The following is a 24,342-nucleotide window of genomic DNA, read 5'->3' as shown; positions in this document are numbered from 1 at the left end:
AGCTATTTTCCCTTTTATTTGCTGAACTTTCATTACTTCCCTTCTTCATCATGATCGCAAAATGATTCTAGGATTCTCTGCATGCAAAAAAGGAACAACCAATCCTTTCGTCTCACCAGTAGGAATCGGAACACAGCTTAAACAAGAAATGACTGCATCACAGATATCCATGCAGATCCAACCTGTATATTATTATAACATCTCTCCTGACGAAAAGAAAATTCTATACTGAAATTTTTATATCGATGGTGGAAATGGTAAATAGGACTTTAAATCCTATTTTTCGAACAAGTTGTTCTAGTATTGTCTTTTCTTGATCGCAAGTACATACTTTGAATTTACATTCAATGCACTGAAATACTTTTTATTCAGTCAGAGTAACTTCCAACGCTTAAGACTTAGAGAACAAACAAATTTGACAAAACCGACAATTGTCGCCAATGTTTTTACTATATTTGAAAGTTCAATTGCAAAAGGATCCATTTCATAGCTAGTTCAAACAGAATCTATTAAAATGAAGAAATTATCCATTAATTTCTGTGTACACTTTTTTCTCCATCAACGCGACCGTATGCAGTGATGGCGATGAAACTGCTCAGGGCCACGAAAACTGCCGACATCCCCACACTTGGTTGATGACCTCCTCCTTCAAAGGAGGAGTTTGTAGATTCATCAGTAGTGTTCGGCATTTCTCTAACAGCAATAGAGAGCTTGTTATCAGTGAGGGAGATGTTGGCTACTGTTAGCGTTCCTGCTCAACTCCTTTTGATCACTTTGTCTGATCGTCTGGGTGAGCCGAATAGTCCTGAGAAGGACATTTGTCGGTATATAGTAGTGACTGGTGTTTGGAGAACTACACGTAGCGGAAGTAATCATTAAAGGAAAGTGAAGAGTCTTTATCAGTCGCTTTAATTCCTAGAAGACTTTTTTGTATACACTGATTGCTCAGTTTTGCTTTGATGTTATTGGCTGAGATTCAGTTGGAAAATTATGGGTCGTGTGGATCGGTTCCTTTGTTGCGTAAATATGTCGTGCGTAAGTAGGTCGATTTTTATGGCGCAGATAGGTGACCTTATGAGCTAAGCACATTGACAAACGACCATACAAATTATCTTGAATTCCCCAACAGCCTTGACTAGTTAAGGTTTGGCCTGGTCAGATAATGATGCAAATTTTCTTTGAACTGATATTAGGTAGTCATATTTCTTATGTCTCTAATTAATGGATAGTAATGTCATTTTAAAAGATCCTGTTTCCACATTGCAGCTGCATGAGGAATGGACTGTTTTGCAATTTGACTATTAAATTTAGTAATTACATCGGTGACATTCTTCAGTTTTGTAAAATTTGTTCCTATTCAATTTCTCTGCAGAATATCTCGGCCAGGAAACATCTTTAAATGAACAACGGAAGCTATGAATGTTTCAGCAAAAAGTGACGGATTTTAACGTCAAGCATGCGGGTGTTTTAGCACTCTGCAGTGACAGCAGATATTTCTTTAGCACAACATTAAAAAGTTAAAACATGTATTTACGATTAATAAAGGCGAAACACGAACAAAGAACTAATTATCGTTTTCACCATCAGTTTGAAATTTTCAACATAGCCTTTTTATGTAATTTGACTTTGAAATAAAGCAAATCCATCAGTCAGTTTCATTGTTGAAACTTCGATCTCCAGCTGGCGAATATTTGAAGAAAGGCTGGCATATGGTTGTTTCGATTTTCATTGCTCACAAAGTAACCGTAAAGTCAAAATACGTGCTAAGATCATGAAGAGACAAAACGCGAACACAGTCCTATTTATCGTTTCCACCATCAATATAAACTTTTCAGCATGGAATTTTCTTTAGGAGAGATGTTATCATAAGATACAGATGATCTGCCTGGATATGTGTCAGTCACTGATTTCTTGTTCAAGCCGTGTGCGGCTTCCTAATGAGACGAAAAGATTAGTTGTTCCTTTTTTGTATCCATAGAATACTAAAAATATTGTGCGATGAGGAGGGAAGTTATTATAGTTTTGGCAAAGAACAGGAAAAACAACCTGTGAAGTGTCAATCTTTGTATAAATTGATAAGGTTAACGTAAAGGTCTTATGGCAAGACATTATTCATGCATGTCACTTTTCAAGCTTGGGAATACTTCTGCGAAGCGAAAAAATCCTCTAGACCATCATGAGAAAGAAGAAATATCAGAAGGTTGTCATTTCCTAGAGCACAACCGGTTCTCCTTTCGAAAACTAGTCGGCTATGTAGCTTTGCTCGGTAACCGGTGAAAGAGTAGAATTCAGCGGTGTATTAGAAATAGAGTTCGAAAACAGTTACCCGTAATTACTCCTTAGCGTAAGTTCAATGTCGACATTTTCTACCGCCCAACGTAAAGCCACTCTTTGTCGGTATGCCAGAAAAATGGCCACTGCCACCTTTATAGAGAATTCCTTGTCTCTTTTGTCTGAAGTATGACCAGTATTTAGGTCCAGTTTTTTTTTTTCCACATAATTTTACACTGTTTTCAACGATATAAAGGTTCAATTTGGCTCAAAGCAACAGTTTAACTGTTTAATTATGTCCTCGATCTGCTGCTTATTTCACTTCCCTGATTTCTCAGCAGTAAAGAATGGTGTTCAGAGATGAGTTTAAGTAACGGTAAAGAAAAAGAAACTAGCTGAAGGTAAATAATATTACCTTCGAAAAACTCTCCAAAACTTTCTAACATCAAAGTAACGCGGAAAGGAGGTTAGCAAGCAAGTAATCTAACCTGTACCCATGCTATGGCGGACACTGATTTCTTGTATCGCCGGTGCAACATCCAGTGCAGTCAGTACAACGCCGCTAGCTGGGAGGCTTTTGTTGTCGTTGGTGAACGTGGCCCAGTAGAAGTTGTAAGCGGATACGGAAATTGATCTTGGCGTAAGGGATGATTGAGATGATAAGAGAAATAAACATCAAAACAGTATATCCAAAAGAAGAAAAATCACAAAAAAATGATGTAACACCCGACGAAAATCCAAAGGAGATAATAAGCGCTCGCACCCGTCTTAATGTAAGAACATTTCTGTACCTCAGACCCAACAACAGCGCGAGAAGTCTGTCCACACTTATTGCGGTTGATGCCAAGAGTGAGAGACCACAAAGTATTATAGAGGACCGCTGTATATATGTAATGGTGATGCTGGAGATCAGTGACCACCAAACATCGAAACAAAATTTATGTTGGAAGACGAATCGAAGTCACTTTGTGAAGAGCAATAAGGATGAGAACATTGCCTAGTGCCAGTGTACAATGTTCTAATACTTATTGCTCATTAGGCCCTTAACGACTGTGCTAGTAAAAGTAGCATAACATGGTACTAGCAGTGCCCGATTTTTTTCCAAATTACGCTCAAAGTTTTTAAAAATTATGCTACTTTTTCTTAATGTATATTTAAAAATAAAACACACAAAACTAGTCCGAAAACCAAAGTTATATATTTATTGTTAACAAAACATCCTAATTTTCTTTATTTTGAGTTACACACTTGCTGTCTTGATTACTCGGCTTTTCTCTACTGGGTGCTTTGATAATGGTTTTTTTCTGAACTTCGAATTTCTGAACTTCGAATTCTTGATCTTTTCTTTCTCACTGGCGTGTTTTTTGGAAGCACAATGGGATGGTAAAATCCTTTTTTTTTATGAAAAAACCTCTCTGCAAGCACCGCAAAATATTGTGTTGCCCCCAACACTTAGATAATGACCTGGAAATTGATTGATGCGATCATGTTGTGGGATCTTCCTCACTCTGAACTATAGTAATTTGAGCGGGTTCTGGCCTACTAGGAAGCTGTTCTCCTTGAGGGTAATTTCCAACGGTAAAGAATTAGGGAACGTACAAATTTGACAATTCAACAATTTTTTCCGATGTTTTTACTATATTTGAAAGTCAAATTGCAAAATAATCCATCCCTCGTGCAGCTGGTTCAATCAGGATCTTTTCAAATAAAAGCACTACCATTAATTTCGGACACACTGAGAAATATGACAGCCCATATCATTGAAAGAAACTTTGCATGATCATCTGATCAGGCCAAAACTAAACTAGTCAAAGCTGAAGTGGAATTCAAGATAATTTGCATGGTCGTTTGTTAGTGTGCTTAGCCAATATGGTCACATATCTGCGCTGTAGAAATCGGTTTACTTAGGATATATTTACATAAGAAAGGGGCCGATCAACACGACTACCGTTTATTTGAGTCTCATGGCCAATTACGTCAAAGTAAAACTGACCAATCAGTGCACGCAAAGAGGTTTTATAGATATCGATTGACGAAGACTCTTCACTTTCCTTTATTGGTTGCTTCAGCAGCAGTTCCCAAAACAGCAGTCTCTACCATACCAACGACAGTCTTGCTCAGAACTTCTCTCACCCAGAAGATCAGGCTAAGCGATCAAAAGAAGACAAGCAGGAACAGTTACTTAGCCGTCATCTCCCTTTCTGAGAACAAATTTTCTGCAGCTGTTGTTAGAGGACAGCTGAAAAGCGTGGATGAACGTACAAACTCCCCTTTTGAATTCAGTTATCCGGTGATATCTGAGGGTATGGAAGTAGCGTTTGCATCCTTGAACATATTTTTCTCTATCACTGCGATACTGGGCAATCTTCTAATCCTTATTGCTCTTCGCAAAGTGACTTTGATTCATCCTCCAACGAAACTCTTGTTTCGATGTCTGGCAGTCACTGATATTTGTGTTGGAATCATTTCACAACCGCTGTTTACAGTGGGGCTTATTGACGAAAGAATCATAGTGTCCAGCTTCATTGATGTGATACGGGTCTGTTCCTCTCTTATACTTTGTGGAGTCTCGCTCTTGACATCAACCGCAATTAGTGTGGACAGACTTCTTGCGCTGTTGCTGGGTCTGAGATACAGACATGTTGTTACGTTAAGGCGGGTGCGAGCGCTAATTATCTTCTGTTGGTTTTTAGTTGCTGCTTCATTTGGACGTCTCTACTTTTCAAGTTTTTTTCCTTATGAATATATTGTTTTATTGTTTAGTTCCCTTATCATCTCAACTACTTCTTACGCCAAGATCTATTTCCGTCTTCGCCAACAACTGCTTCATGTACAGGGCCTTGTTCACAACCAACAACAACAGCCCCCCAGCGGCGTTGTACCGACTGCATTGAATGTTGCACGATACAAGAAAACAGTGTCCGCCATAGCATGGATACAGCTTGGATTATTTGCTTGCTACTCTCCAATTTGTGTTAACCCAATGTTAGTGCATTTTGGAGTGCTTTCCGGCGAACCTATTATTGTCTACATTTCCTACTCGTTACTTTACTTAAACTCTTCTCTAAACCCCATTCTTTACTGCTGGAAAATCAGGGAAGTGAAACAAGCAGTAAAGGAAACAATTAGACAGTTAAACTGTTGTTGTTAGCCAAATTGAACATTTACGTCGTACAAAACAATGTAAAACTCTGTGGAAAAAAAGCAGCCGTACTTAAATGCAGGTTATATTCAGACAAAGCCAAGGAACCGAGAATCTCTCTATCAAGGTGGCAGTTGTAATTCTTCTGGTCTACCGATAAAGAGTGGCTTTACGTCGGGCGGGCAGAGAAATAATGTCAAAAATGAACCTACGCCAAAATATTTACGGGTAACTGTTTTCTAATTCTATTTCTAATACACCGATGTATTGACCGGCCACTGAGCAAAGCTGCAAAGCCGAGTTTCGGAAAGGAGAACCGGCTGTGATCTACGAAATAACCGAAGCTTCTGATATTCAAGTTCTTCTTTCTTGAGGTGGTCTAGAAGATATTTCGCTTGACAAAAACATTCAAATTTAAAAAGTGACATGTATGAATAATGTCTTGCCACATGATTTAATGTAAACTGGTTAAAATGTATAAATTTAACAAAGATTGACATTTCATTAGCTATTTTCCCTTTTCTTTGCGGAACTTTCATAACTTCCCTCCTTCTTCGCAAAATGTTTCTTGGGTTGTAAGGATACAAAAAAGGAACAACCAATCTTTTCGTCTCATCGTTAAAAGCTATACACAGCTTGAGCAAGAAATGGCTGACACATATCCAGGCAGATCTAATCTGTAACTTACGATAACATCTCTCCTAAAGAAAATTCCATGCTGTTAAATTTTATATTGATGGTGGAAACGATAGATAGAACTTTGTTTGCGTTTTGTCTTTTCTTGATCATTAATACATATTTTGACTTTACGGTCAATACGCTGTAATTCCTTTTCGTCAGTCAGGGTAACTTCCAACGGTAAGCAATTATAACATAACCAAAGTAAAGCGCGTGCTCTGATTGGTCAATTGAGCGTCCCCCATTTGCCCATGGGTGTACGCTGCTGACGTGAGCAAATGCAAAGACTATTTTTCCGCGCGCGCTTGTATTTTCTGGTCACGTAAGATTTGTTAAATAAAAGGGAACTCTTTAGCTACAATGTATCAATGTTATGTTATAAAACAAATGGTAAACACCACACCGTACACTATTGAGTTATGGATGCACTTGGGAGGTTTGCTAAGCACTCAAGAAGCTAGAGTCGCTCTCGGCTATCGCCTCGAGCGACTCTTACCCTTCTTTCGTGCTTAGCAACCTCCCGCGTGCATCCATAACTCAATAGTGTACGCTGTGGTGTTTACCATTTGTTAATTAGAGAACGGAAAAATTTGACAAAACCGACAATTGTCGCCGATGTTTTTACTATATTTGAAAGTCAAATTTTTAAAGATTCCATTTCACATCTGGTTCAAGTAGGATAATTTAAAATGAAAGCCGTATCCATTCATTTCGGATATAAGAAATATGACTCACCATATCACTTGAAAGAAAAAATTTGCATCATCATCTGATCAGGCCAAAACCAAAATCCCGGTCAAGGCTGTAAAGGATTTCAAAATAAACTTTCGTGACTGTTTACTGAAACGTTGCTTCAGTTAAGTCAAAGGAAAATGGCATGAATTTGTTGAACTCTTCTGTGATTAGTAGCGGCATGGGTTAGGGTTAGGGTTAGAGAATTTAATGTTCAATCTAGGCCGGAAACGGAACGAAACACTGAAACGTTAGTTTTTCAGTTTTGATTTGACGAATATATACTTATTCTAATAACTTGAAGAAAAAATAAAGGTAATTTGACAAATACCGATATGCTTCAAAGATCTAACGTAACGTCCATTAGGTATTTTTTTAACAGTTTTCATGTGAATATAGTTTCTGGAATGATTGCATTACCTTGATCTGGAATTAAAATCTAATGGTAATAGTTTTTTTTCTCTCGGGATCAGGTATACAAAGCGTAAAATTGTACTTGCGAAAGCATCTAACAATGCGTAATTCCCTTTTCAAGTAAAAAGTGACCTTCCAAGAGCTTTACGATGTCAAAACGACCTATTTTAGGCTTCTTTAGCACCTTGCAGAAACTATAGACCGTGAGGTTTGGTTTGCTACCACGCAGAAACTCCATGACGTCTTTTCCACGTTCCCTGGAATTGGCAAGACCTTCTATGTCACTTTCTTTCATGCCGTACTCAGCAGCAACCTGCTTCCAGCCCCCAAGACCATATCGACTGTTCTCGAGCAAACATGCAACTTCATCACGGGTATATAAGTCCACTTCTTGTAAAAGTTTAGTCCCTGAGGAGTAAGGTAAAAACATCTTTAATTTAGAAAAAGGACGATAGTAGAAAGGAAGAATAAATCAAATCTTCATATCTATATTTACGGTGTGTGTACAATAATAAACATCTTAGCATTGCTCCCTTTGAAATATCAGTAGAGTTCCCTTGAAAAGGATGTTTTTTCACATCACCAACAACAAGACAAACTTTCTCCTGAAGAAAGGCCAGGTTTCTTCATCTACTTCTGCAGCTTGTACTCACTTTATAAAATAAATGTGGTTTTTCTGTATTAGAGATTTATCATGACAAAAATTCAGTTTTTACAGTCTGTTGGTAGGCTCGATGTACGAGAAAATGAGTTATATAATATGCTGAATTGTACATGCGTTTTATTTGGTTCTTACACATGATAATCTATTAGGAAAGTCTTTGTTGGCTTACAGATCTTAGAGAACAACAAAATATGATGAGAAAATTAGTGGCACACAACTGGAGCACCCATAGTAGATGGATTGCGATTGCCACTCAGTAACAAGCTTTGCATTTAGCACTTACTCATTCCATTTCGACTTTCAACCGGTATGACATCTAGTTCAGCGGGGCTTGACCTCACCGACCCGCAAAATCCATCCTGAGAGCTTACAAGACAATGGTAATGACCAAAATCACACAGCTCAATACATTTAAGGACAAGAGTATCACTATTTTGTCCTGGTAACTCATTGTCATCTTTAAGCCACTGATACATCAAATTGCCTTGTCCTCGGACCTTGAACTGGAAGTCTACTGTAGAACCTTCTTCCTTCTTTTGAGCTTTAGGCTGGCTTACAATGCAAATCGGTTCTGAAAAATAGCAATGGCTCTAAAGTTGAATTCGTTAGACTGGTAAGATGAATTTTTAATTTTTCCAGCGCTGAGTTAGGCGAAATAAGTGAAACCGGTTCGACAACAAGAGAAAACAAAACAAAAACAAAAAAAAAACAGGCACTGAATCAGTTCTTTACTCAACCCTGAGTGAACCCTGAGGAGAAAAAGCGAATTCGAGTGTTCCCTTAGCTAGCAACCATCTTTAGGTTGATAAGAAAAATGAAGTCCAAAACAGGCCAGGTTTGACATCCCGGTTAGCTAAATTGGTCGAGAGCCGGACTGTTGTGCGGGAGGTCTAGGGTTTAAGCCCCGGCCGGACCAACACTCAAGGTCTTAAAATAACTGAGGAGAATGTGCTACCTTTCTATACCATCAAGAAATGGATAGACATTCTAGTCTACTCGGATAAGGACGAATAAACCGTAGGTCTCGTCTCCTGTATCTATTAGTTAATTTGGTTGGGCAGAGGACGTTAAAGGACCCACTCACGAGATTACTGTGGTCTGGCCTGTTTACTGGGAATTGGGGGAGGGGACATATGTCAGATTCGTCTTTAATTGATTGTAAACTGCTTAGCAGTCTGGTAAAGTCCCCCGCACAGTGTTTTAAAACGCCATGAGCTCAGGATGTGAGCGCTATATAAATAAAAGTTATTATTATTATTATCCATCCTTGGCTCAAACGATAATATAGTGTCCTTTACAATTATACTGACAAAATGAAAAGGGTGAGATGATTTTTGTATGTTACTTACCCTTTTTTACTTTGTCTTCATACTACAAAAAGTGAAAAAAAAGTTAAGCTTTGTACAGAAATAACCTATCTATCCATTAGATATATCAAGTATTAGTATATACTGAGACAGTGGATAGCGTTGAAGGCGCGCTCTGATTGGCTAGTCAAACTCCGAATATCCTTTGCTATTTACCTCCGAGCAACACGGGAAAAATTTGCGCCCCGGTTTGCATCCGTGACAAGCGAAGAAATCACTCAAATTAACGACGGTGGTGTATATTATCTCACTGTTTTAGTACATACTAAAACAACTATTCATCTCAGTGTCGGTGATTAGCGGTGGATATTTACCTCTCCGCTTCGCGACTCGGTATATATCCACCACTAACCACCTCCACTTTGGTGAACAGTTGTTAATTACCTAGCTAATTTGCCGCAACTTATTCATTTTCCTCGAGCTGAAGCGATTATAGGAGTAGTTGGCTACCTGGAAAGCTGGACCCCTGCAGGTAACTAATTTTGCATCACATTTTCTCAGAGGGTGCTTGTTTACGCTGTTAAGCCCTCATTTATATTTTCACTTATAAGTCCCCCTAAGGGAAAGAGAGAGAGAGAAAGTAAGAGAGAGAGAGAGAGAGAGAGAGAGAGAGAGAGAGAGAGAGAGAGAGAGAGAGAGAGAGAGAGAGAGAGAGAGAGTGAGGGAGGGGAAGAGCAAGAAAGTTAAGGGGTTGGGCGGAGGGGCTAGGGGAGGGAGGAAAGGAGGGATTTATAAGTATCTGGAGGAATGCATGACGGGAAGGAGAGGAATAGATGTATTTCAAGCTCATAACTATGCGCGTATTATTTACCGGGAGGCTGCAAAACATTGCTGTAGTACGTTGGATGCTGCTTGTTGAGCTATAGAAACTTGTTGGGACTCCTGAAATTTTGTGAAATGATCAAAATTTTTACTCGACATGAGACAGTTATGTGATCTGATAACTATAATCTCCTGCCAAGCTTAAGTGAGTTTTGTTTCCTTGTAGATCTTATCCCTGATGGGCAAGTCAAAAGATAGAAAAATTTCATGAAAAATTACGATACGTCGTACGTTTGTTAAAATAATTGCAAATAGACAAGGGGAATTTAATAATAAATATTCCAAGATGTGGCCCCTCTTGTCCACTGCCTCCTGGTCGAATTGAAATTTGAAATGTTGTTTTTCGCGGAGGGAGGAGACCAGAGGACCCAGAGAAAAACGCTTGGAGTAAGGACTGGAACCAACAGCAAAATAAATCCACATGTGGAGACCAGGTGCGGTAATCGAACCCGGGTTATAGTGGTTAGAGGCGAGCATTCTCATAACTGCGCCATCCCTGTTTCCTTGCTAAGAAGGCCAAGACGGTACGGTCTGCAGTTATATATATAGCTGTTTGGCATTACAAAGCTTTGCTTTTATGTCCAAATTGAGCACTCTGCTAGGATGAGTCATGTTGTACAACTGCGCGAAGCTCGCTAGTTACTCAGTAGTTTGAGCACTCTGGCAGGGTTTAGATGATCACCACAAATGTGGAATCATTTGGGGTGGCTTTATAGCTTCACCTACATTCTAGAATCAGCACTGCACTGATGAGGCCCAGAAACACTATCGATTTCCTCAATTATTTACCAAAGACAGTACCAAATTGTACAATTTTGGTCTCCTTTGACGTGACTAGTTTGTACACAAACATCAACCACGAACTCGGCGTAAAGGCCAAGGAATACTGGATCAATAAATATCCAGGGAGCCTTACCTCACGTTTCAGCAAAGAATTTATCATCGATTAATTCAATCCTTTTAATGCGCAAAAGCAAAGTAAAAGAGGACTTTCGTTTTACATTTATTTTAGTATATATTTAACAATTATTCGCCGAAGGCGAGGTAAATATTGTCGAATAATCCCCGAGACGAAGTCGAGGGGATTATTCGACAATATTCACCGAAGCTAAGGCGAATAATTGTTTTAGTATAATTTCAGAGCTGAACAAAAGAGAAATTTCTAAAATCATAACATTTTAGTAACATTTATTAACATTTTATTTTAACATTTTATATAAACCGCGTGGAGCGGTTTATATAGCGTCATAAAAGGAACCCCTCGACCAATCAGATTGCTGGAAACTCTTTGCTCAGCTCTGAAATTATACTAAATATATATATAGGCTATATATATATATATGTATATACAAATTCTGTATACGAGGGAAACCCTGACACTGTACACCCCAAACAATCATACTTAAATAGAATAAATGTTTGAAAAGAAAATTTGCCCTGAGCGGGATTTGAACCCACGTCCCCCTGTTACTAGTCAGGTGTGATGACACTACACTATCAGGACAACCATACTGGTAATACGGCAATCGAAGATGTGATTTACGTGATCGGAGACGTGGTCTCCCGGGAAACTTAATTTTCAAGGTGACAGGGTAGGGGAAGCCTATAACCCCATATGAAACCCAACGAAGGATCTATTAAAGATACACGACCGAAGTCAACTTAGCGGATGAAAAAGGAGGATCCAATTACGGATCCTTTGTCATCCGCTAAGTTGACTTCGGTCGTGTATCTTTAATAGATCCTTCGTTGGCTTTCATATGGGGTTATAGGCTTCCCCTACCCTGTCACCTTGAAAATTAAGTTTCCCGGGAGACCACGTCTCCGATCGCATAAATCACATCTTCGATTGCCGTGTTGCCAGCATGGTTGTCCTGATAGTGTAGTGTCATCACACCTGACTAGTAACAGGGGGACGTGGGTTCAAATCCCGCTCAGGGCAAATTTTCTTTTCAAACATTTATTCTATATATATATATATATATATATATATATATATATATATAGAATAAATGTTTGTCAGGGTTTCCCTCACAGAAATTGTTATATATATATATATATAGGAAGTCTGCGTTTCGATTTTTCCGTATTACAGTACTCGATAGATAAAAGTAGAGCACAATATATGTTGAGTTAGAAAAACAGAAAGATTAAGCTTTCATCCCTTCAAGCCTGTTTCGTGATTGCTCACTCATCAGGGGATTTTATAGACAAGAACATTCGTAACCGTCGAGGTTAACCATTTTTCAGTTTTCGTGCAACTTCCTCTCCTTACAACTAAAAGTTTTACAACCTTGTGCATCAAATAGTTCAGTCTGCTGATTATCCTCATGTATCATATTTACTTACCTTATAACACTATTTATCATAGTTAATTTTTTAAAAACATATACACTTTCCCTATTAAATTAAGGAGTAAAACAAAAAAAACCAACTAACTCAGTCAAGTGGAAGTTATTCTACTGACCAGAACTGCGCCTGGACAGGCCACTATAGTATTGCTCTGAATCCGCATAACAACCATATGCCATGTTGGGTGTGCTACATCGGTCTGCAATTAAAATTACTGATTTTAAGGGGTACTGTTTTATTATTTATATATAACTACCATTTCTGCGCTAAATCAGTAACGATAGAATTAAAACTAAGGCCCAGTTCAAACGTCGAATTTTACATGTGCCGAACTTAACTCCTATTTTAGTCGACTAAAATAGTTAAATACGTCATTTGATTCAAACGTCGAATTTAACTCTGTCGCATTTAACTTTGTTCGCTGTCAATATTCCCAGGCGCACTACTTATTTGCTAGACGAAGACGTCTATTAAGCATTTGCTTAATTGCTTCACTGATGCTCTTGTTTTGCTGTTTGTTTTTGCTTCTTTATCTTGGCTTTTCGTTAAGATACTTTCACTTGATTCACGTTCCATCATTTCATTGAAACAGACCCACAATATGCCACAGAGTTTCCTACTTTCCACCCAGGAGTGCCCTCTTCGTTTTCAAAAGCCGAACACCTCATACAAAAGTAATTACCGCACGTCAAACAACTGTATTTTGTCTTTTCAAAGCAAGAACTACAAATTGTTTCGTCTCCCACCATTTTTTTCTGCTGTTTTGGCTTTTTCGCGCATGGCATTCGTAGAATTCCTGGCGAGTTGTGGGTAATAAATGAATTGTAATAATTTCCTGTAATTCATGTATTAAGTTCGGCACATGTGAGATGCGACGTTTGAATTAAAAGTCGAACCTAAGTCGAATCTTCGACTGTTTCAGTCGCAGATACGGCAAAAGTCGCATTTAATTGAAAACAGTAGTCGTTCCTTTACTGACCTATACTCCATCTCGATGGTCCTTTCAACCCGCGAAGTTTGTCTTGCCTCCTTACCATATCCTGTTGCACAAGATCTCTGATATGGGACCCTCCACAGGCTCTTACAGCTAATCCTGTTTAAAATTACGCATCTCAGACAAGTTAAGTATAATCAGGACCCTACCTTACGGAAGAGACAGAATCGAGAGATGGGCCTCCCACTGTTTATTTCAGTGTTTATTTACATGCAGTCCTGACTCAGAAAATAAGCGATTTGAACTTAGATTTCAAGTTATGGATCTGTGGTGTTTTAAATGCATGTCATGCCCATAAAAGAACACGAATAATTCATGAATTGTTGTAAGTCGATGAATCGTAGTGGCCTAACTTTGCGACATACACATCGCGCTGAAGTAGAGCTTGACGAGTTTACAGAATTTGTACTTCACCTTTATACCATGAAAGTTTCAGTGTAGCAAGTTAGAAAAAATGAACTTTTGAGCTCATTCGGGCTCCAAAGTTTGAGCGGAGAAATGACGCTGATTTTCATTGCCTATTCAACTACGGTACCCAACTTCGGGTGTATAAGTTCGGGCACGACAAATGAGAATGACAGACAGAAAAAGGTTTACCTTTCTCTTCATCTTTTGGCTCAAATGATACAAAGTTCGTGGGCGCTTCAGCAATACTTTTTTTCTTTTTCCTCAAATTTTTACTACAGAGATCTTATAGAACAGAACAGTTATAGTTAGAGTGTTGTATCTCCCCACTAAGCTTCAACATATAGACGGATGGGTAGGGAAAGTAGTTTTTCGGTCATGTGTGACTGGAATTGAACCAAATCACTTTGCCACAGTTACCGTCGGTTACAGGAGGGGTACATATGAGGTCATCGCACTGAGTTCACAACCTTCCACATTCGTATCAGTCAGTCAGTCAGTTATGCAAGTTAACGTAAGTCTTAAATGAAATCAGAATTGTATCGGTTCTCATCTAGAAACAATAAACTGGGACCATTCTACTGACATTAACTCTTTTAAAGTTGATTTCCCCCGCACGAGAAACAAGATCACGGGCCATTACAGCAGCGACCTGCAGAAACACGATTACAACAAGACGTCACCGGTCTACACATAAGAATTTTCCTTGCTTCTCTAAAGTGAGTTGAGATCAACTTTCGTATATCAATCGGTAACGAAGTGCGAGAGGGCAAAGGACCTCATGATTAGCAAGTCAGCCTTACCTTTCAGTCTTTGTAGTAGCGTGCGTTTATGTGAATCGACTGGCAATTTTTCGTCATTCTCAAAATGATCCTCTTTGTTTAAACCTGAAACATCCCCCGAGATTGAATCAATCAACAAAAAGGAGACACTGTAGTCTCTAGGACAATTTCATGGACGTATGTTCTATTAGCAGTGAAAGGAATTGAGTCAAGTAGCAACGATAATCTCGACCAATACTCGGCATTTCATCAGATATCCTTGGCAGTTTGCCGGTAGCCATTCACGTTCCGTTGTGGAGAAAGATACTGTAACAGCTCGGTGTCTTTCCGAAGGCACCCGCTCGAACCCAGACCTCCTTAAATAGAGTCAACGTGCTGACCATGAAACCATCGCGTCTCATTGGTAAGATCATTTTAGCCCAGCCTAAATCCTATTTGATTTAGTTTGCGTGTCTATGTTTCTTTTCTAAACTTTATAACGTACTCGGCAAACGTATCCTTTTTTCTACATCTATTGATATTTTTTAGGAAAAGAGCCACTCTCTTTTTTTTAAGTACCCACTCTTTCTGGATACACTGACCTTGTTAAATCTATTGTTAAGTGACCTAACGTACCTCTATGGTCTTTCCATTTCTCTTCATCATCTTCAATGACTTCCATGAGCTCTTTTTCATACCTTTCCGCACACTCTTTAGGAATTCAAAAGCAATGATTTGTTGAAATAAAATTATTTTTCCATTTTAAGGTTAAACATTCAGTATTATGAGGAATGATGACATTTCTATCTGGATGATTAAACCTCACTAGTGTTCTTAATTAGTCGTAATTGTGAGACTGAAGTATACCCTAAAACTTGCCTTTTACTGTTTGTTGACTTCTTCTTTCCAATTACATACTAGATTTCTAATTTCTGTTTCCCATATTTTCTTTTGTGGATGGATATCATTTATAGTTTTCTCTTGAGCTCTGCCTGCTGAGTGAAGCAGCTCTCAACCGGTAATACTTAATGGTATTAACTTCATTGCTAACACCAATAAGTACTGCTGCTCAAGAATCACTGAACCTAGAAGGGTGCATGTGACATCGTCAATTATCATCTGCAGGTGCAAATGAGATAAGACTTGCCTCTAAGCTCATCCAGTTCTTCAATCTTCTCCTTTGTGGCTTTCTTAGTCTTCTCATAATCTCTTTGTAGATCTTCTATATCCCTCTCCACAAATGCTTCATGTACGTAGTAACAAATAATGATAACTTAATATACAAATTATTTTCCAACTGAGAGTTAAATGGTCTTAAATATAAAGTATCATATATAAGGAAAGATGATGTTCTTATATATATATATATATATATATATATATATATAAAGAATAAATGTTTGAAATTAAAATTCGCCCTGAGCGGGATTTGAACCCACGTCCCTCCTGTTACTAGTCAGGTGTGATGACCACTACACTATCAGGACAACCATGCTGGCAACACTATATATATATATATATATGTCCATCCTCGCAATTTTTTAAACTTTATATATATATATATATATATATATATATATATAGACGATACCACAAAGGTTGGGTCGTTTGGGGTGACCGTCTCGGTTCTCCCCCATCCTAGCGTTAGCACTGCACTGATGAGGCCCAGAAGGCCGAAACAGTACTGTCTGCAGTTAGTTATATATATATATATATATATATATATATATATATATAGGATGAGTCATTGCCGTTGCAATTGCGCATGCTCGCTGGTTTACTCTAGTTTGAGCACTCTGGCATGGCTTAGACGATACCACAAAGGTTGGGTCGTTTGGGGTGACCGTCTCGGTTCTCCCCCATCCTAGCATTAGCACTGCACTGATGAGGCCCAGAAGGCCGAAACAGTACTGTCTGCAGTTAGTTATATATATATATATATATATATATATAGACGTCTAGTTTGAGCACTCTGGCATGGCTTAGACGATACCACAAAGGTTGGATCGTTTGGGGTGACCATATTGGTTCTCCTCCATCCTAGCATTAGCACTGCACTGATGAGGCCCAGGTCTCGCATGGTAAGTGTTGCTTCATACTCTTGTAGTTTGAAGTTGGTTCTGGTGTTTTTCGAGGTCTGAGTTGGATAAGTGAGTACCTGCCGGGAGGGAAAACTTGCGACTTTTTCCTCCCTGGCAGTGGTTGTTTTCTTTGGTTCCGTTTTGGTCGCCCATCCCTTTTTTTGTCGACCTGAACTTGCTTTCCTTTTTGCTTTTTCTCTGTTTCGGTCACCCATCCCTCTGACTTGTCTTTGGGTTGGGTCCGAGTTTCAGCATGGTCGTGTCCTTTAATAGGACCATCGACGTTGACTGTCAGGGGCTCCCTGAGGAGGTACTTTTCTCGGAAGCGGTTGGTTTGTTGCTGGGTTTTTTTGACCGTGAGTCTGACCATCGGGTGGCTGCGGTGCAGGCATGTCCTGGCCGTGTTGCGAGAGTCACTTTTGCTGAGAACGGCGATGCTGCTAAGTTATTTTTTGAGGAGCTAGGTGTCATCAAGTTGGGCGATGTAGAGTGTAGGGTGGTTAAACCCCCTCCTCCTCCTCCCCAACTTACTACTGTTGTAGTCTCTTGGTTTCCCTTTGAGGGATCAAACGACGCCATCAGCACAGCTTTGTCCGCATATGGTACGGTCAAATCTGTTCGCAATCAGGTTTGGCCCGGAAGGCCTTCAGTGTCCACCGGGTCACGCATTGTCCAAATGGTTATTAGGAATGTCATTTCACCGTTTATTTCTATCCGTGGCGTCCGCTGTAAAATTTGGTATAGGGGGCAACCCCTCCAGTGTACTACTTGTCATAAAGTTGGTCATAAGTCGGCGGAGTGTCCCCTCAGGGGCAAATGCTTCCGATGCCGTCAAGGTGGACATCTAGCTAGGAACTGTCAGGCGACCGTGGGTGCTCAACCTGCTGTAGACACATCAGTAGAGATGGACATACCCTCGTCTGTAGCTCAAGAAAATGATGTGACAGCTGAGACAATTGCTCCCGTCCCTAATGACGTTGTTGCTGAGTCTGAAGAGTGCGATTATAACCTTGAGGCCAGCGAGGACCGTTTTCCAACCTGCACATCGGTTGACCAAGTACCATCAGACAATGTCTCCCGTAAACGCGCTGCTCCCCAGACTTCTCCGGTTTCAAAAGGAACTGTAAAGAAGCCTGCTACAACGGATACAACCCAGTCGATTTCCGTACCAGTCGCTAATAAGATAACCGCGCCACCCTCCGTTACGTCGGTCATTTCTTCCAAGTCCAGAAGTGAGATTCTCGAATTGCTATCCACACCTCCTGGCCTTTCAGGTGATAGAGTAGACCTCCTACGGTTAACATCACACCTTCAAGTTCCTCCTGGTTCAATTGCCTTTGTTCTCAACCCGCAAAATGGTCCTCCTAGACATGTGCTAAAGTACACTCCGAAGAAATAGTTTAATATTAGTTTAAAAATTTAAAACCTAAAAATGAAAACTAAAAAGTAGTTTAAGTTATTTAAGTTATCGAGTGTGTGTGTTCAATTTTTGGTGTGAGTGTGTTAATTTTTGTTGAGGTGGGGTTCGATTCCCCAGCGAGTTTGGTGTCTGGTGACCCTCGTTTCTGGTGGACCCCAACCCTAAGGCATTGCACGCAAGCCATGGGTGGGATTAGTCCTGTTGGTCGGCGGGCATTGCACACGCCCTTCATCGGGGGCCCGGCCGTCCACCTTAAACATAAAAAAAACTGCACTGATGAGGCCCAGAAGGCCGAAACAGTACTGTCTGCAGTTAGATATAGCTCTTTGGCATACAAAGCTTTGCTTTCATGTCCAAATTGAGCACTCTAACTAGGATGAGTCATTGCTCTGCAATTGCGCATGCTCGCTAGTGTACTCTAGTTTGAGCACTCTGGCATGGCTTAGACGATACCACAAAGGTTGGATCGTTTGGGGTGACCATATTGGTTCTCCTCCATCCTAGCATTAGCACTGCACTGATGAGGCCCAGGTCTCGCATGGTAAGTGTTGCTTCATACTCTTGTAGTTTGAAGTTGGTTCTGGTGTTTTTCGAGGTCTGAGTTGGATAAGTGAGTACCTGCCGGGAGGGAAAACTTGCGACTTTTTCCTCCCTGGCAGTGGTTGTTTTCTTTGGTTCCGTTTTGGTCGCCCATCCCTTTTTTTGGATTTCTCGGTCGATCCGAACTTGCTTTCCTTTTTGCTTTTTCTCTGTTTCGGTCACCCATCCCTCTGACTTGTCTTTGGGTTGGGTCCGAGTTTCAGCATGGTCGTGTCCTTTAATAGGACCATCGACGTTGACTGTCAGGGGCTCCCTGAGGAGGTACTTTTCTCGGAAGCGGTTGGTTTGTTGCTGGGTTTTTTTGACCGTGAGTCTGACCATCGGGTGGCTGCGGTGCAGGCATGTCCTGGCCGTGTTGCGAGAGTCACTTTTGCTGAGAACGGCGATGCTGCTAAGTTATTTTTTGAGGAGCTAGGTGTCATCAAGTTGGGCGATGTAGAGTGTAGGGTGGTTAAACCCCCTCCTCCTCCTCCCCAGCTTACTACTGTTGTAGTCTCTTGGTTTCCCTTTGAGGGATCAAACGACGCCATCAGCACAGCTTTGTCCGCATATGGTACGGTCAAATCTGTTCGCAATCAGGTTTGGCCCGGAAGGCCTTCAGTGTCCACCGGGTCACGCATTGTCCAAATGGTTATTAGGAATGTCATTTCACCGTTTATTTCTATCCGTGGCGTCCGCTGTAAAATTTGGTATAGGGGGCAACCCCTCCAGTGTACTACTTGTCATAAAGTTGGTCATAAGTCGGCGGAGTGTCCCCTTAGGGGCAAATGCTTCCGATGCCGTCAAGGTGGACATCTAGCTAGGAACTGTCAGGCGACCGTGGGTGCTCAACCTGCTGTAGACACATCAGTAGAGATGGACATACCCTCGTCTGTAGCTCAAGAAAATGATGTGACAGCTGAGACAATTGCTCCCGTCCCTAATGACGTTGTTGCTGAGTCTGAAGAGTGCGATTATAACCTTGAGGCCAGCAAGGACCGTTTTCCAACCTGCACATCGGTTGACCAAGTACCATCAGACAATGTCTCCCGTAAACGCGCTGCTCCCCAGACTTCTCCGGTTTCAAAAGGAACTGTAAAGAAGCCTGCTACAACGGATACAACCCAGTCGATTTCCGTACCAGTCGCTAATAAGATAACCGCGCCACCCTCCGTTACGTCGGTCATTTCTTCCAAGTCCAGAAGTGAGATTCTCGAATTGCTATCCACACCTCCTGGCCTTTCAGGTGATAGAGTAGACCTCCTACGGTTAACATCACACCTTCAAGTTCCTCCTGGTTCAATTGCCTTTGTTCTCAACCCGCAAAATGGTCCTCCTAGACATGTGCTAAAGTACACTCCGAAGAAATAGTTTAATATTAGTTTAAAAATTTAAAACCTAAAAATGAAAACTAAAAAGTAGTTTAAGTTATTTAAGTTATCGAGTGTGTGTGTTCAATTTTTGGTGTGAGTGTGTTAATTTTTGTTGAGGTGGGGTTCGATTCCCCAGCGAGTTTGGTGTCTGGTGACCCTCGTTTCTGGTGGACCCCAACCCTAAGGCATTGCACGCAAGCCATGGGTGGGATTAGTCCTGTTGGTCGGCGGGCATTGCACACGCCCTTCATCGGGGGCCCGGCCGTCCACCTTAAACATAAAAAAAAACTGCACTGATGAGGCCCAGAAGGCCGAAACAGTACTGTCTGCAGTTAGTTATATATATATATATATATATATATATATATATATATATATAGACGTCTATTCCAAACCTACAGATAGCCATTTATATCTTCCGCCTTCCAGCTGCCATCCTAAGCACGTTTTCAAGGCTATTCCTTTTGGAGTAGCCACAAGATTGAAAAGAAATTGCTCTGAAAAAGTATTTTTTGCCGAGAGAACAGCTGAGTATAAAGAGTACCTTGTTAACCAGGGTTACCCTTCTAAATTAGTTTCTAAACAATTCTCCAAAGCCTCCGCCATTCCTAGACATAATTTACTCAGGACTCATGGAAAAGAAGCGAAGAAACTATTTCCATTTGTTACTACATTTAATCCTAACTTGCCCGACATAGGCAACATGATCAGAAAGCATTTGTTTATTGAGCAATCTAACCCCAAATTGAAAGAACTTTTTCATCAGTGCAATGCTGATTCTAGGACTGGAGGTAAATCAAATAGCCACCCCAAATGATTCCACATATGTGGTAATTAGTTAGAGTTGCTTCTCGAAAATTGCCAAACTTCAAAGAGTACTGCCTTTGGCAATGATGAATATCAACTACAAGCGTTAATGAAATGAAACTTGCCTCTAAGCTTAATCAGCTCTTCTAACTTCTCCTTTGTGGCTTTCTTAGTCTTCTCATAATCTCTTTGTAGGTCTTCTATATCCCTCTCCACAAATGCTGCATGTACGAGAAGGTTTACAAACACAAGATACTTTGAATTGATTAAAGGCTGCCAACGTCTTTGAAGAGTATTAAAGATACAATGACTTTAACGACGATTTCTTACTAAACCAGAAAAGTTGAACTTACCTTCAATCTTTCGCATTTCCTCTAAACGCGCTTGTAAGATGTGTTTAAATTTTCCATATTCCATCATTTTATCGATGAACTCTAAATCTGAAGTCGGGATAAATTTGTCTTGTCAGGAACACAAGACTGAGTTTCAACTGTTACAACGTTGTATGTTGAGTAACTTTCACGGCAAAGAGCTACACATAAATAAGATCACGAAAGGGAAGAAATGGACAGATCTTTCAATAGTTACTTTGCAAAATCACGCGGAGTATCTCCAGATACTTAATCGCAAAGGGAAAGGACTTTCTCGGTTTAAAACAAGTGATATTCATCCAAACTAATAAGGATAGTTTCACAAATCGCTGGTTCTAACTTAAATCCAGATCATTGGAGGGAGAGGAGACTCTTAAGAGCAAATGTGGCCAAAAATCGAACATTTTCAAAATATTGTGGCAACAGCCAAAAAATCGATTCCACTCATATTCTCAAGTTAGGTAGGCCTTATGGTGAAACAAAGCACTGCATACTTCGTTTGGCTGAATATCGATTTATTTTCGAGAAAATCGATAACAACTGAATTTCGCCAAAATGCCGCTTTTGAAGGTCAAAATTTCAGACGAATCTCGGAGCGTCACGCCACGAATTGAAAACACTTGGACCGACAAAAAGTACCAAATCTTGAAAAACAACATCAATAGGTGTGTTGACGGCAATTTGAGCAATTCTTGATCATTTATTTACACAATCTAATTGAATTTATCCGACCCTCTTCTAACAAGATTGAAAATAGGTAAAAAGTAACCCTTTATTTAACTATGTGGTAAATAAAATAATCGACAGAAAATCTGACTTTTGGAAGGCGAAGTGTGGTTCTTTTCGATCACCAAAGGATTTTTTGGGGTAATGATTCTGTGCGACTTAATCAAATTTTAAAGTTGGATAAAATGAGCTAATTTGACGGTACCGTCAGTCATTGGAAAATGTACACATTCACACGCAAACTCAATTGTTTCGCATTTTACATCCAGTCTACAGCTTAATTACCATAATATCATCTTACCGTTCACATTGCTGTATCACAAAAAGTTATTGCAGTCCTGAAATTGTTGCATCGCTCCCATAATAGCGATATAACTTGGCAGAATAGTCAACACCTATTGATAATGAGTGTTTACAAACTAAGCGTATCACGGGGTTTCTCCATTTTCATTTCGTTGAAAAAGAGGCAGTAATTACTTCACGTAAGCGATCTTTGTTTAAATATAGTCTTCAACCAAACCGCGAACTAAACGTTCGCGGAATTAATGTTGCTCGTTCAGAAACATGTTACTCGTGTGCGGAATAACGCTAATTAATTCAAAATGAGGTCCACTGAAATCGACAACTCCGCAAAAATACAACATTAGGGAGCTTAAGCAGGAGGACTTTTGAAGACGACGTCGCCGTCAATGAGCAGTTGAGACTGGGACTAGGTCCATTGCGCATGACATACCCCCGACAAACGACGTCCTCCTTCCGGCGACGACGTGAGTTTTAGGTATTTGACGGCGTCGTGAAATGTGAGTGATTTATGAGATTTCATGGCTTTTGTAGTTTTTTCAACTTTACTATGTGGTTCACACGATTTCAATCGATGTTCAATTATATTTTTAGTTTAGTTTAAGAGCAGTTTGTGCCTTTTTGAGACAGTTTTTGGAAGATAGAAATGGCCACGGAGAAGGATGCAACGAGCACCAAACCTCCCCCCAAATCGTAAGTAAGCTTATTAGGAAATTATTTATCTGCGAAAGTTGAAATGACGGTGGAATTCCAAGAACTTGAGCCAGTGTTGGAAGATCCCTTTTCCTCACTCTAAATTCGGCTATGCATTCGTCGTCGTTCATGTTATCCAAGTCAAAGCGATCGAACGAATCATAAGAAATATCTGGATTTGTGAGGAAAACGAGTCGTACAAGATTATAAAATCCTCATCACTAATAAGATCAGCATCGTAGTAGAGAAGAAGGGTCTGACGAAACTCTTTAAAACTGGCCATAACCGGAGCAGAAACAAAAGTTTATCAGGAACAGAGGAGAGCCGCGTCCTGGCAAAACAGCATCCGTGCTTAACAAATTAACATTTGGCGGGAGAGCGACGACGTCAAACCCAGGCCGTCGGGAATCTGACAGCGGCGTCGTCCCCGAAGTCTCTTCTGCTTAAGCTCCCTATTGGACTGTGAAGCACGTGGCTACAGGAACTATGGTCGAGTGTTACATATATGAAACAGGAGCAAACAATTATTTAACTCCGATCCTTATTGAGTTAAATGTTTATTTAGTGAACTATTGTTTCGTCTGATAAGGCTCATTTTAGGACAAAACGAACGAAAGGTAAACCTAGTTCGGTGATTAAAACCACTGCCTGCTACAATATTACTGTATTTTACTGTTGATAAGATTTCAACTTCCCTGCACTCTTACTTACTTTTCTTCGGTCGACGGTGTGTTGTTTTCAAAATGAGTTATAGTCAAACTTATTTAATGAAATTCAGAGGGGTTTTTTTATCGTTAATTGCTGATACCACACTGAGTATCTATAAACACTTGGGGCTTTGTGTGAGAAGGAACCGGTCGAGATGACAATTGCCTTGAATAGAGGTTAGGATTTTAAATGACTTAGAAGTATTTTTTAAGACGCTGAAAGATTGAATCGTATTTGTTTTCTCTTCCTTACTATTTTAATCGCTATAGATTGTTTGATTAATTACAGAAATTACCTTGAAACTGGCATAAAACGAATTGCATGCAGAGAAATGATGTGAACTCTGCAAAAGCAGTGCGTGTCGTTCTTCTTATAACGATATCTGCTGCTCGTTCAAAACTACAGTAAGAGTGCACTGTGACTTCGACAAACGATCCAGAAAACGGGAAACAGTAATTATACCTCTTCTTGCTTGTTTAAGGTGGATTGAGAACCATTGCACTTGTCTTGGTTTTCCGGCAAAAGACGAAGTTGGCCTAATTCTTAGCCAAGCAACCATATTCTCTCTTCCTGTTAACATACATACCCTGACAATTTGTCCCCCGCCTAGTGCAAAGCTTGGTTTGGGGTAGACAAGAGGCTCTAAGTTCGAGGCGCCGAGTTCCTTTTGATATATCAAACC

General features: G+C 40.1%; 2 protein-coding genes and 1 pseudogene across 5 annotated transcripts in view; 1 reads left to right on the top strand and 2 right to left on the bottom strand.

The window, feature by feature from the left end:
- Positions 1-2,529: 2,529 nt before the first annotated feature.
- LOC148724136 (uncharacterized) lies at positions 2,530-4,032 on the bottom strand (annotated as a pseudogene).
- LOC111347185 (adenosine receptor A3-like) lies at positions 3,171-7,155 on the top strand. The gene has a single exon (XM_022954447.2). It carries the CDS (start codon positions 4,577-4,579, stop codon positions 5,420-5,422), a length of 846 nt encoding a protein of 281 aa, XP_022810182.2. The 5' UTR covers positions 3,171-4,576; the 3' UTR covers positions 5,423-7,155.
- The window catches only part of LOC111347186 (uncharacterized), a 32,932-nt gene continuing 14,410 nt past the window's right edge, over positions 5,821-24,342 (bottom strand). For all 4 annotated transcript variants that reach the window (XM_088732751.1, XM_088732750.1, XM_088732749.1 and 1 more), the window contains 12 exons: positions 21,216-21,302; positions 20,988-21,083; positions 15,750-15,845; positions 15,239-15,313; positions 14,645-14,728; positions 14,034-14,126; positions 13,422-13,535; positions 12,558-12,641; positions 10,080-10,150; positions 9,251-9,272; positions 8,185-8,472; positions 5,821-7,645 (listed from right to left, as the gene is read on the bottom strand). In XM_088732751.1, the coding sequence (XP_088588877.1) occupies positions 7,332-7,645; positions 8,185-8,472; positions 9,251-9,272; positions 10,080-10,150; positions 12,558-12,641; positions 13,422-13,535; positions 14,034-14,126; positions 14,645-14,728; positions 15,239-15,313; positions 15,750-15,845; positions 20,988-21,083; positions 21,216-21,302 (1,424 nt within the window). In that variant the 3' untranslated portion in view covers positions 5,821-7,331. The remainder of the gene's footprint in view (positions 7,646-8,184; positions 8,473-9,250; positions 9,273-10,079; positions 10,151-12,557; positions 12,642-13,421; positions 13,536-14,033; positions 14,127-14,644; positions 14,729-15,238; positions 15,314-15,749; positions 15,846-20,987; positions 21,084-21,215; positions 21,303-24,342) is intronic.

The sequence above is a fragment of the Stylophora pistillata genome, chromosome 9 (assembly GCF_964205215.1).
Source record: "Stylophora pistillata chromosome 9, jaStyPist1.2, whole genome shotgun sequence".
NCBI lineage: Eukaryota > Metazoa > Cnidaria > Anthozoa > Scleractinia > Pocilloporidae > Stylophora > Stylophora pistillata.
The sequence above is the reverse complement of the archived record's forward strand: the minus strand, read 5'-3'. Positions and strand labels throughout refer to the sequence as shown.

Coding starts and splice junctions, on each gene's coding strand:
- LOC111347185 (XM_022954447.2), top strand. CDS start 4,577: ATGGAAGTAGCGTTTGCATCCTTGAACATATTTTTCTCTATCACTGCG.